Raw genomic sequence first — 13578 nt, 5'->3', positions numbered from 1 at the left:
TTATCAGAAACCAGGGCGTGGAGGAAACTGGGAAACCCAGACACCCACACAATATTCTGGGTGATTGCAAGACAGATGTCATTTCTTGTCATGGTATGAGTCAAATCATCAAATCAGTATCTAACAAGATACATAAAATGCTGTTTCTGAATGATGACTTGAGAAAAAAAAGCTATCAATACCAACCTGAGCCTGTGTCAGAAAGTAATTGCCCCTTGAGCCTGCAACAACTGCAGCCCATCAAGCGCTTGTGAGTCTTTTGCTTTGCTGTCAATATGAATTTTGGCTCACTCTTCTTCGCAGAGTTAAGCCACAGTGGAGGGTATGCGAGTATGAACAGCCACTGCATCTTAAAGTCTGCACTTGGATTAAGCCACTCAAAAACTTTAATTTTATTGTTTTGAGCCTATGTGTACTTTGGATCTGCTAAATAACCCAAATATGTTGATCTTGGTCACAAATAAACTTTTCCTTCAGGATTTGTAAGTTCACAGAGTATTTTCCAAAAAGTCTGGGAAAGAAATCATAAGGATATCCTTGGGAAATGTGAGATGGGCCCCTGGTTTTGTTCATTTCTAGTTCCTCACTAATTAATTTGGGTGGCATTATCCTTTGACAAAACTATGAATCCCAAGAGGAAGAACATTTAGTGAGCCTTTTTCAGAACACCCCACATCTTTGGTTAGACAAAAACTTTGTCAGTTGGTCTGTACCTGGTCAGAGCGGGAACATAAAACTTCAAGTTAATAGTCTAGGGAGGCTTAAAGGAAAAAAAAAAAGGTGACCCAAATATGAACCATTAAAAGGAACAAAAGCGGGTTTGATGCTTCAGATCCCTTTGCTCATTGTTTACACCTGACATTCGACTCTCACTATCTGAGCTGGGAACATGAAGTGCCAGAAGGACGAGACGGTTTTCTTCTTGGCTTTTATAGGGTCTTTTGGGGATTGCAGGTAACTGACTGACCTTTCAACAGAACTGAGCTCAAACACAATAATGTCTTGATTAAATCCTTCAACAGAAGAATATTACCACATTCTCTAGATGCAAGGTTCTCAAACTGTTGTCCAAATATGACTGTTCTGACTCACAGGACATTTTGTACATGCCAGCTGTTATGTAGCTCTATTAAGAAGTAACAACCAAGAGTGCTAAGGAGAATATTTTGAGAATTCCCACTATAAAGTGAACAGTAAACTATGGTGTCAATCAAGAATTCACTACAGTGATTTATATAGTGGTTGGGCTTTAAAGATGGACAGCTCAAAATACAATACAAACACAAATTCAATTTTAGAATTAAACAAGCCTGAAAAATACTGAAATTCTATTCCACAGACTGTGTACCTATTTTTTCCTCAATTAAATTAAGTTCTATCCCAATCTTTGAAGGCAATTAAAATAAATATTCGCAGTAACCCATAATTTAAAAATAGATTTTAAAATATATATTCACTACAAAGCACAACCGACTGGACAGTACAGCCTAATGAAAGTCTCCTCCCTGAACTGCCCTCTGCAACAAAAGCTGCCAGCTCCAAGAACAGGTGGCCCCTTATGTTAGAGAGGCATAAAAGGAACATTTGTTCAAGCCCTGGGAGACGGGGTACTGATTTAAATCCGCACAATTTGTCTCTTGGGTTGAGATGTAATTTTAATCATAGCTATTCTTTGATCAGAAATGCAATCTAAATACACTGCGGTATGCGTGAAGACATTTTCCGCATCAAAATACCCAACTCGACCTCACACTGAACCACAGCATGTGATTTCTTATTTAACCTTGTGTGTAGAAACTACAGCGGTTTTTGGTTACAAAGCATATGTGCAGTAAGTACAGAGCTTTTCGACAACACGCCAGGGTGTATTGGCAGTCATAGTTGACAAATGTCCTCGACGTTTTGAGGGAACGATTAAAAACAAAGTTTTGCAGACAAACCACAAAATTCCGTAAACCCATACCTGATTGGGTCGCTCAAATGAAACACCGCCTGTGATTGGTGGAGAGTGCCCTATTGACTGAAGGTGGACTCCCAGGGAGTCGGGAAAGCTGGAAAGAAAAAAAAAAAAAAACTCCAACCACAGAACTGCACCATGCGCCTCCACTCATTGGGTTTGGATTAATCACCGGGAAGTCGATAATACTGACATTTTATGGATTCTTTGGACAGTTTCTGAAAAAAATACAAACTCACACACGATGTGTTTAGTTTGTTTGCTCGCTGTTAAGGACAACCACTGCCTCAGTTTGGCTCCTGTTATGACGCTTCTCAACTACACAGGTAACTTTGTTAACTCAACCATGTTAGCATAAATGCTAACCGCTAGCAGCCTGTTGCCGCAGCTGTGTTGTTTGTTTATTTTCTCAATTCATATAGCTGTGTACTAAATCGCGAAATGGTGGTATAGTGTCCCATATGTACTTTCTAACTTTTCTCGGCAGTAATTTGTGAGTAGTAACAAATTCAAAGCGTCTTTTGTTGAGCGCTGGAGAACAACAGCTCGACACGCTGTGTTCGTACTCTATCGATTTCATAGTGACAAAAACGATAAGACTTCTCAAAACACAAAACTGTCGTTTTGTTATTGGAGACAGAATAACAACCAACATTAACTTCTGCACAAAAACTATGTAAAGTAGTTTTAAAGTCATCCACAGTTTTTTTCCGCCCTGCCTCTCGTCTGTTAGTCCACTTGTTGCTGGCCATTCATTAGGCTGACCTGAGATCATCCATGTTTTGTTCTCCCATAATAACATTTAAATTTAGCTTTTGGGTTGTATATCGCTGTAGATGTTGCCTAGTTCATATTCAATGATGTGTATGTTTGTGTTGGGTTAGATTACTTAGAGCTGAGATCAGTATCATAATGCATATTTTATGAAAAGGCTTCCGATGCTCACGTAATGTACGTAAATAACACTTGCTATGAATCCAGAAATTGTATTTAATACGTTTTGATGCCGATACCAATGTAGAGTTGTTTTATTTATTTATTTTAATCAAAGTCAAAATTACGTTGTTTTCATTGATTGTTAATATTGGTTTTTACTTTTGAATAGGTTACTGGATATTTGTTTATTTATATGAAATAATGAAATTGGTTAGTTACAATGGACTAACTAATTTGCAACCTTCTGAAAAAAAAAGCCAGAAAAACATTTTTGGCACATGAAAAATATTTAAAATGTTCAGGCTAAACATTCATGTCAATCTTCCCTACTGTTGTCACAATGATACTTTTAAACAAGCAGAAAAACATAAAATGAAATTGTTCTGTTGGTGTGTTGGTTTATTGCTAGACGGTTTCCTGGCTTTTTAACCAAGATCTGGTGTAATTACGGGAACAGATTTTGTAATCTGATTATGTAATCCATATACCATGTTTTTGACTATTACTGATTTTATCCAGTGGAGCAGTTTTTTTCTTTCACTTTCTTACACTCATAGAGAAACCGATGAGAATTTTTTACAAATTGCCTTTTTTTTTAGGTCCAAATTTCACGTATTAAAGAAAAATCCAGCATTGTACTTTCTAAGCAACAATTAAAGCTGAACTAATAACATTCTGCCAGTTTTCAATCAATTGGTGGTGCGTCTCTTGTCAAATTGTTTACTTATTTCTTCATACAATGGCACAGACTTAATGTTTTTTTTTCTTTTTTCTAAAAGTTAAACTAGCAACTAGATCTCAAACAGAGATGTTCTGCTTTATGAATACACCCAGTCCATTCCGGGTCTCAGATAGTGAGGCTTGTCAGAACTGCACAGTGGATTTTAAGTTTAATAAATTAAACACCATACTTAAACCTTGTAATATGTTTCTATAACAGATGGACTAGGAGAGCTAGCCGCCATGGAGGTATAAATCCAAACATCTTTTCTTGGATTTTGCGGGAGCTTTTCAATGTGGGCGTTTACGGACAGCAAGATTTCCATTGAAGTTGAATGATGGCATCACGTTGGGCTCCCACTGAAGAAGATGAGCGGCATCAAGCAAGGTCTTCGTTTTGTGAGGTGAGCGCAGTTACCATTAGAAACGTATAACATATTGGTGCTAACATTAGCATTGATAGTTAGATTTTTGTGGATGCAAGTTCTGCTTCGAACTATTTTTGATTCTGTAAGATGTTTTTGCTGTTTATCTCAATACTGATTATTTATTCTAGTCTCATTATTGTGTGGTGTTACATTGGGACAGAGAGGGGGGAAAAAACATAACAATTTTGGGACTAAAGACCTTATTGGAAAACTAAAAAGTTAGAATAATAAAAAAGACATTTTGAGGCTTAACACCCAAAATTAAAGCTACCCCTTGAAGCACTGATGCAGCGCAATTACTTAAAAATATATCATTACAATATATTTGTGTGCAATATTCATTTCTTAAATGACAGATTGGAGTGCGGTAATTGTTGCTAGCATAATATTTAACCAGTTGGACAGAGTTTCACAGCAGCAGATATTTACGCCGGACACAAATAAGATTACCCAAAATACTAAAGGTCACAGAGCGTAGGAAGCACAGATGAGAAAGAGGGGAAAGAAGATAATAGACGTAAATCGTAACTGCCATCATCATCGCAGTATTTACAGGATTTTCCAATATCATGTAGCCCTACAAAGCTCTCCTACAAAAAACTAGACATGACCACAAGTTTGTAACTAAATTAGTCTGCAGCGTAGATTAACACATTGAAAAGAAGTACTATAATTAGATTAAAAATGTATTTAAGCTTATGATTTATGGAGTTAGGCGGACAAAACAACAGTGCAGCTGCTTGTTTAAGCCTCAGATTTTTAAGACGTAGCCCCTGTAATACCAGACAGGGACACCATCTGCTCCCCTAAAAGTGTCACCTGCTTTAGATTTTCATATTGTGGTGAATATCCTGGTCGCTGGTCTGGTAAGTAAGTCACAGATTTTTGAGAGACTTGGTTCTTGTACCCAGTTACAGACAGAATACTGCTGTCAGTGAACTGAAAATGTTACGTTTCATAACAGAAGACCCCATCACACAAATGGACTAGGCATAAATAAGCATCTTTCAGAATGCTGAGGTTAGCTCTGTAATAGCGTGAAAGACAAACCCTTAGTTCAGTCTGAGGAAATCCTCCTTTTAGTCGTCTCTCTAATCAAACTACCGCCTTAACCAGCTCATGCTAATTTTAATCTGGAAAATCCCCTGGAGCTTTCGGTTCAGGGGGAGTTTTGAAAATTAAAATTGTGGATGGAATATTAACTCAAGAATTTTCCAAGGAGTAGACAAGTTTACAAATATGTCTTGGAAATGAAATGTGATAGAAATCAGTCAGAATAGGTTCTGACATGCCTTTTTTTTTTTTTTTCCCGTAGAAAGCATGTTTTTGCTTGAGCTGTAAACAGGGAGGAAGAGACGTGATGTCTCCAACAAAGCAAAGCTCAGTTTGGCAGTTCTCAGGAGCTAACTTTGTTAACATAATGAAGGTCCTAAAAAAAAATCACAACTTCGTTATGTTGGCTCACAGAAAAAAAAAAAAAAATATCTGACTGCTTTTCCACAGCAGCTCAGTTTGGTTGACTTTCTAAAGTTGAGAGTTTTCATGCTCTCATTTAATTTTGAATGAGATTTGAAAAATATTATCTTTGATTTGTATCAGAAGGATTTGTTGAGGGATTTGTCTTGTATTCCTCTTTTCTTTTTCCCTGGGAAAAAAACCAAAACAAAAAACAACTGACACTAAAGTGTCTGTCTGGCTTATCAGCTGAATAGTGCTTGGTATTTAAACAAACCACACAGATCTTCAGATTAGGTGCTGATAAAACTGCTACTGTTTGGATAGCTCTGTTTTTTTATGCTGCTTTATTATATTTACTATATCAAGCTGACTTTTAGGATTCAACTGGAACTTTTATTTGTTCATAATTGGCTTTTTTATATTGAGTTATACCTACTTTTCCTTTTCCAGTAGAACAATAGAAACGCGCAGCGACTTAAATTGATTCTTGTAGATTAGGAAGTCCAAATCCATATTTAGTACTGCAGGAGGGATATTGACCTCCCCCTGCCCTCAATCTCATCCCAACAATCTTAGCTTCATTAAATCTCATTGTTTGTCTCATTTAGGATGGCTGTCTTTTACAGAAGCCTCTCTGCAGGCATCGCATGGCTAACTGATGGCAATCGGAAGGGCAAATTTACCCTCAATTGGATAGAAGAAGTCTGTTACTTCCTGTTGTGTTAAGGTTGTGTCTGCAGTGTCTCTGGAGAAAACAGAAGAGATGGCCTGCGTGATTCAGTTTTTCCTTGTTGTGCCAACTCTTTCATCACTTGCCTGTGATGATTTTCCCTTCTGGTATAGATAACTCATGAAATCTTGAATAGTGAGTCATTAGTGACAAACTGAGCAGAAAGAGCTGACACAGCAAGTCACTAATTAACAGTCACATTCAGTTTGGTTGGTTGCAGTGACTTTTTTTTATTTTTTTTTTAACCAACCAATGTTTCAGGTCAAGATATAAGTTGGTCATTTACAATATTTTTGTAAATGTTGTGATGCTATAGAATAGGATGAGTTCCAATTTAGAATTACACTTTGTAATTTATTACGTTTGCAAAAACCAATGTAGGCTGATGTTAGTTTAACATTTTTTTTAGTACCCGTGTGTCTAATATAATATTCTAATTTTAATCTAATCACTTATCAGTATTATAAAATACATGGAAAGCCAGAGTTCCACCTTTGTTGGCGTTTGTCTATTGTGTGGTCTGTTCAGTTGTCACTGTGTCCAGCCTGCATGACAAATAAAAAAAAATGGAAGAATATCCAGATTTTGTAGTAAATGTGTGATATTTCCCAACTCTGCTAGAACAAGTAGCCCAAAGATGAAACGTATAATTTCCCATCTGGTGTTCCAACAACAAGAACTAACATGTCTTCAGCTTTATCTACCCTCACCAGCACCTTGTTGCCTTTTCATGTGCGACACAACTTAGGTTGCAACTTCTACCATGGGAATGGTTGATCGACCGTTCATGGTAATGCTGTGCAAAATTTCTTGTTTCAGCCATAGGTAGTTTATAGTAGACATGGACAGAGAGGCTGATATGAAACCAAAAACTGTGTTCTGGAACAAACAGATGACACTTTCATGTTGATATGAATCAAATCCGTCTGTAAATGTTACTGAGAGATGCGGGAGCTGGTGGCCTTGAACAGATAAGGCGAGCTCGGCGTGCTGCTCAGGTCATTTGACAGAAGTTGGTGTGATTAGCTCAGTTTCTGTGCTTTTTACTGGCCTGCCACACTACTGCTTACGTTTGCTGAATAGTTTTAACCTTTATGAGTCTAAACAGATTTTGACTGTTTTTGGATATTTTAATTAAATGTTGCCTCTACCTACCATATTAGAAAAACGTTTATCATCTGTGTTTGGTTTTCGTTTATTCAAAACATCTCCAACATAGCGATTTCTTTTTTCTTAAATTACTTAAAACAAACTACCATTTATTGCATTGTTTTGTAATGTAGTGGTCTTTAAAACAAACTGTCCAGGACTACGTGGAGCGCTCCACCACTGCTTGTAAAGAGCGAAACTGTGACAAAAATCAGATGTAAAACTGAAGGTAATAATACTGTATGAAAATACTTCTGCTCATATAGAAAGGTGCAAATTTAAGTCCCTAAATCACACCTGGAAAAATAAGCACATGGATGTCTTTGGAATGAATATTTGAGTGACATGTTGTTTTATTTGTCATTTTTATGGCAGGTTCCAGATAGATCAGTATCGGATGATTTGACCACTTTTTCTATTTTTATAACATGACAGACAAAACATAAAAATATACAGAGAGAAATGCAACACCTTCTTATTTTATCCTGTGTTCAGAATGATATTTTTGTAAGGTCAAAACACCTCCTTTTTTATGGCATGTTAGGGTCAAACGAAAACTGGGTGAAACTAAGTGCTAAGTTTGAATCACACTGTCGTGAGCAATGAATCTTAAGGGTTAGATCACTGAAAAAATGATTTGCAGAGATTTAAGACGTTGAAAATGTGTGGCAATTTAGTAAATTACGTAAAATTCCTGCCGTACTTTACGTCAGGAATTTTAGAAATTTAGTAGACTGCAGGACTTAGTCTACTTAATACTTAAGTATATGACACATGTAGCATGAATAACGATGCTTCTGACCTTGTCTGGAGCTCCAAAGCTGATACGTCAAGGACTTTGTCCTCTGTATCATTATCCCTGGCTTTTCACAGCATGGTGCTCGGTTTAACTGGGATGTGGTGTAGAATTTAGCAGCCAACAGAGAACCAAGTTTTCTCACATTTTGAGGTTGTGGCATTTTCAGGTCTGATGTCATGTGATGTGATAATGTGACATTGAATAACATCAACAGAGCTTTTACGTGCAAAAGGATTAAATTAAGTGGAAAACGGAAATTGTGTTTTTGTCAGTGTGCCTTGTATTTGGGCACTAAAACGTGTAGCGTATAAACAGCTGTGTATGTTCAGTAAATCATCCGATTCTTAGAAGTGGCTTTGATGTGGTTGGTTTCCCTCAATCTCAGCCTTTACAGTCTTACTTTAAATGGCCGCATGTGGTGAGGAATTAGCTTGGAACATTAAGCATTTGACAAAGATTGTTAACTTCTGTAAAGTTCTTTTAAATGTGAGCATAAAGTACAGTAACGCAAACTGCTATTACTCCTTCATTATTGTTCAGGCAAGCTATGAAAACAGCCCAGTTTATTAACATGTAGTCCTTGAGATTTTACAATATGTATTTAAAACTGGAGCTCTAATATCCTCAATTTTAACTAAGGGGACGTGTAATGTTTTAAAAAATCTGTTTGACCAGCCTACCAGGTTGTTTTAACCTCACCATCATTCATGCACTTAAAAAATGTCATGCAGAGACGAAAGCGCATGCTATAAGTTGTCATGATTAAGTTACCACTGCTAACCAGACTAATCCTGCTAAACGTCGTTGTAGGAGACTAAAGGAAGTTTAAATGTGTAACTCCTGTCACCATTTTGTCTTTTTTCTGTCCAGTGATTCCTCTGTTATACACTTCTCAGTGTTGTTGCCTCTACTAACGTGAGAAGCTAGAAAATGGTATTTTAAACACTTGTTGTAATTCTCAAAGAGAAATTGAAAGTCACAGCTTTACAATAACTGGAGGTCTGTAATTGTTGCACTCTAATTCAAACATGAAAATATGTCTTTGGAGAATTACCTAAAATTGAGAGTTTCATCTGGAGTTTTTTTTTTTTTTTTTTTTTTTTACTGGAAGTATAAAGAATGGTTTCACTAGAAGGTGTGTTTACTGTGAAGTGGTATCCTGGTGACCCTGACATAGAGCAGATCACTTTTCATTTTCAGGAGACATCCAGCTGAGAGACAAATGTTCTCCCAGCTGCCTCACCCAGCACAAATATCATTCTGGCATTCTAGTGATTCATGAATGACTGAGAGGCATTCACTTGTGGACAGGAAAGGAGAGGTGTGTCCTTTTGATGTTTGACTTCCTTTTACTCCTTTCTGTAGCAAGTCGGCTTTTTTCCTTTTTGTCAATTTTTCCTTTGACCTCTTGCCGCGCCGCCTCAGCCTGCTCTTTCAGGTTTTCCCAGAGGTCCGGTCTGTTCTCTAACCATAGCCGTTGTACTTTATTTCGGTTAAACACAAGAGGGAACCACGGGAGAAATGCAGGTCTGGAATTTATTGACCTGGAATGTCACAGCATTAACTTTGCAAGTGGCAATGCTAACACCGCAAGGCATGTGTCTGTGAGGAGGCCCACTGCCCCTGTCTGTCCGCACCTAAAGATCAGAGGAGTGGAAATTACCCTCTGCACTGCCTTCCAAATCAGATCCAGTATTGTGGGTCCGGCCCACCCTGGAGACGCGTCGGGCATCGGTGCAGGCATTTCTGACGTCCTGCTGATTTATAGCCCTCACCACAAGTACTACTTAAAGGATGAATTTCAGTGTTTGTCTACTTCCTTAAAGACACTCGGGGATCCAACACTGGCATAAGCTTAAATCTGAAAGTGCCAGAGTTGCTGAATAGACAAAGCTTGTTTATACACGGTAAAACCTGTTTTGCGAGTTTCATCAAAACACGCGGATGGCAGCTGCACCTGCAGGTCTTTTTTCCCATCCCACTTAGCCGTACAGTCGGTTCTTATTCAGAGGCATGCACGTTTGAGCTCCTTCATATATACTTTATAGCTAAACTTATCACTTCTGGTGTGCTTTGGCTTAAAGTGTTTGTTCCTTTCATAACTTTGCTGCTGAAAAGCAGAAATGCTGCAAGATAGGTTGCGACGAGCTTATTAAAACCTGCTTTGACACGGCACATACCTCCAGGCACAAACTGTATTTGCATTAATTCAGCAAGTGTGAGAAGTAATGTTCTCTTTTTATTAAGTTTCTGCACGCAAACTGTTCATTTTCTTTGTGCTTGACTTATTCTCTGCTTCCTGTTAGAGCTGGAACAGGTGGGAAGCATATTTAGACTTATTTGCTTGAAACATGTTTGTGCAGATTTTACATGTTCATAAGCAGGTAAACCTCTAGTAAAATCTTTGCTTTGTGATCTACTCGGTTATTGCAGCATGTTGCACATTTTTGGGTTTGACATTTTACTCAAATATCTCAGCCACAGACAGAGATACAATTAATGCAAGCTCATCAAATTCCTCACATTGTGGGGAAAGGTCTGTCCCTCTGGGGGTTGGGAGAAATGGTTGAAACTGGTTGGGGGGTTGCGGAGGGAGTCTGCTTGTTTTTGGTTTAACATCTCAGATATCCCTGAACATGTACTGTTGCAGGGGAACTTAAGTAAATTTGTTGCTGCTGCTACACGTGTGAAACAACAAAGGTGTGAGGCCATAAATAGGCTGTAAACACAGGAGTGTGTGTCCTTAAAATGTGAAGGCTGACATGCTCTGTTCCAGCTGTAAACTTTGCTCTTGTTGTTATTCCAAACTTACAATATATCCCTCTTAAAAATGAATCCTACTCTAAAATTTGCTGCACTAACAATTACACACTGACCATAAAAACACAACTGTATGTTTAAAGTTTGAATTTCATTTTCAGAGATCCACAAATAACATTAAAAAAAAAGCATTTTCTGCTCTGGGTGTTTGGTTTTCGTTACAAAAACTGACCTGATCAGTTGGCATTAACAAAGACGAAGGAGGGGACATCATTCTGTTTCATTTTCATGTGTTTTAATTATTTTCTTGAATGTTTTACAATCTTCTATACTCCATCCATCCATCCATCCATCCATCCATTTTCTGAACACCCTTGTCCCTCAGTGGGGTCGGGAGGGGTGCTGGTGCCTATCTCCAGCTAACGTTCCGGGCGAGAGGCGGGGTACACCCTGGACAGGTCGCCAGTCTGTCGCAGGGCTCTTCTATACTCCTTTAACCTTTTTCTTGTGGTCATTCATAATTAAGTATGAACATTTGATGGAGCAATTAAAGTAAAAACAAAAAATATACCGATCAAGAGGGCGGTGGGGGAACAAGATAAATATAATTGGATTTACCGAAAAGAATTCTAAGAAGTTGCCTTATGGCTAATATGGTTCAGCATACAGCAGCATGCTGTAGCTTGTTTTTTTTTAGAGGATAGTTTCTATCTTGATTAAATAACAACTACAACATCAGCAAAGCAAATAGAAAACCTGACAATGACATGTCCTATTGGTGTAAAAGTATTTCAACAGAAGGGGTTTGTTTGATTTCATAAAAAAAGTGTTGCTAGCAGCTTTAGCATGCAGCAAATGAACAAGAAATGTCATGTTCGTCCTGAAACTTATTTATTTATGGTAGTTTTGTTGTCAGCTTTGAATCTTTCTAAGAGCTCTTATTTACAGAAGAAAGCTGTCTTAATGGATCAGAAAGACTTTATGCTCAATAATTCCTACGTCTTTCTTTTCTGTGCAGAAGGACTCTGCAGAGAGGCAAAGTTTGGCTGACTGTCCTGCAGTGCAGTACTCCACAGAAGAGGAGCCGTTCGCTTGGCCGAGGCCCAAAACCGTGCGCTTACGCCGCACATCCCTGGGGTTTGGGTTCACTTTGCGGCATTTCATCGTGTACCCGCCAGAGTCGAGCCTGCACTGCTTCCCGGTAAATGTCGAGGTTTTCTTTGATTTATTACCGTGAGTCAACAAAAATCCAGATGAACAAAATTATGTGGCCATAAGCACAACAGTCATGCTGAGTATCTTTGTGTGTTTACAGGAAGAAGATTGTGGGCGCAGAGGTAAGCAGAAAAACTCTTTAAACTTTCTGCTCTGATTTACAACCAAGTCAGTGCGCTGACTTCACATGACGCCACAACCATCCATTCTGTAGCTGTTTCTGTGCTACAGTGACCAACTTCACATTGTTTCAGTTTATTTTTATTTTGTAACGCATTAAAAAAACAAAAGAGCGGCTCTGAATTTTCCATGAATTTTTTTGCGTTTGACCATTTTTCATCTTTTTTATCTTAATCTAACAAGTGAAGCATTAAACAGGCCCTGGTTAAAATATTACAGTTTCTAAAATATTCTGTCACCTCTTATACAGCTTGGGAATGATTTCAGTAAAATGCTGGAGAAAGTCAGCAGGGGGTAGTCAGTTGAAATCACTTGTTGCAATTCACAAGATGATGTCACATGAAACATCACAAATGAAAAATGTTCGTATCAAGTAAAGCATACCACATACCTGATGGTGATGCACCACAGCAAGAGTTTGGATTTCCCTCATTCCAAGATACAAGTTGGTATGATTTTAATTTAAATTTGGGATAGGGACGGAGGACAGGAGGATGGAAATTTTTTGCTTTGAGCCCATGACTCATTTTTCCACTGGAAATCTAAACGCCTCACTTGATGTCATGTTTGTTAGGCAGGCCCAACACAGTGACGCAGTCGTGAGTATTTTGGTTTTAGTTTATATCCCTTTTCCTGGTAGCTGTGTGTTTCAATATTAACGTCCTGTAACTGTGAAGTCAATCTTTCATTTGAGCACAGATAGCAGATTATAATCGACATTTCCTTCCTTCTTTCACAATATCTTTTTTATTTTAACAATGTGGAAATTAGTTTTAACATTTGCTTACTGGTAACTTCCTGATTTGACTTTTAACATAGCAAAACTTTGTACAGGTAGGCAAGAATGATCAATTTCTATGCTGAAAGTAAACTTTCAACTAATTATCTTTTTTTAAAGGCAGGTATGTCTCATAAACTAATTACATCTCTACTAATAAGTCCTTTTAAAGTGTCAGAGAAAGTTTTTTGTTTCAGCTGGACTTTTTGAGGGGGAAATTATACTTCTGTTTGGATTTCTCTGTGAAAAAAATCCATAAACATATATATATATATATATATATATATATATTTTATTTTTTTTTTTTTTTTTTTTTTTCGTGTTTTAGCCACAACTGGTTGAAGAGATATATTATTTTCTTTTTTTTTATTTTTTTTTTTTTTTTTTTTTTTCGTGTTTTAGCCACAACTGGTTGAAGAGATATATTATTTTCTTTTTTTTTATTTTTTTTTTTTTTTTTTTTTTTCG

At 37.5% G+C, this 13578-nt stretch overlaps 1 protein-coding gene across 4 annotated transcripts in view; it reads left to right on the top strand.

Moving 5' to 3' along the window:
• The first annotated feature begins 2063 nt into the window (after window positions 1–2063).
• Window positions 2064–13578, top strand: part of LOC106962270 (rho GTPase-activating protein 21-like) — a 33541-nt gene continuing 22026 nt past the window's right edge. For all 4 annotated transcript variants that reach the window (XM_015056574.1, XM_015056575.1, XM_015056571.1 and 1 more), the window contains exons 1-4: window positions 2064–2283; window positions 3834–4017; window positions 11956–12138; window positions 12253–12274. In XM_015056574.1, the coding sequence (XP_014912060.1) occupies window positions 3949–4017; window positions 11956–12138; window positions 12253–12274 (274 nt within the window). In that variant the 5' untranslated portion in view covers window positions 2064–2283; window positions 3834–3948. The remainder of the gene's footprint in view (window positions 2284–3833; window positions 4018–11955; window positions 12139–12252; window positions 12275–13578) is intronic.

This window comes from Poecilia latipinna, unplaced genomic scaffold, assembly GCF_001443285.1.
Source record: "Poecilia latipinna isolate Pla-1442-1.1 unplaced genomic scaffold, P_latipinna-1.0 Scaffold1392, whole genome shotgun sequence".
Classification (NCBI taxonomy): Eukaryota; Metazoa; Chordata; class Actinopteri; order Cyprinodontiformes; family Poeciliidae; genus Poecilia; species Poecilia latipinna.
This window is presented reverse-complemented; position numbering and strand designations above follow the sequence as displayed.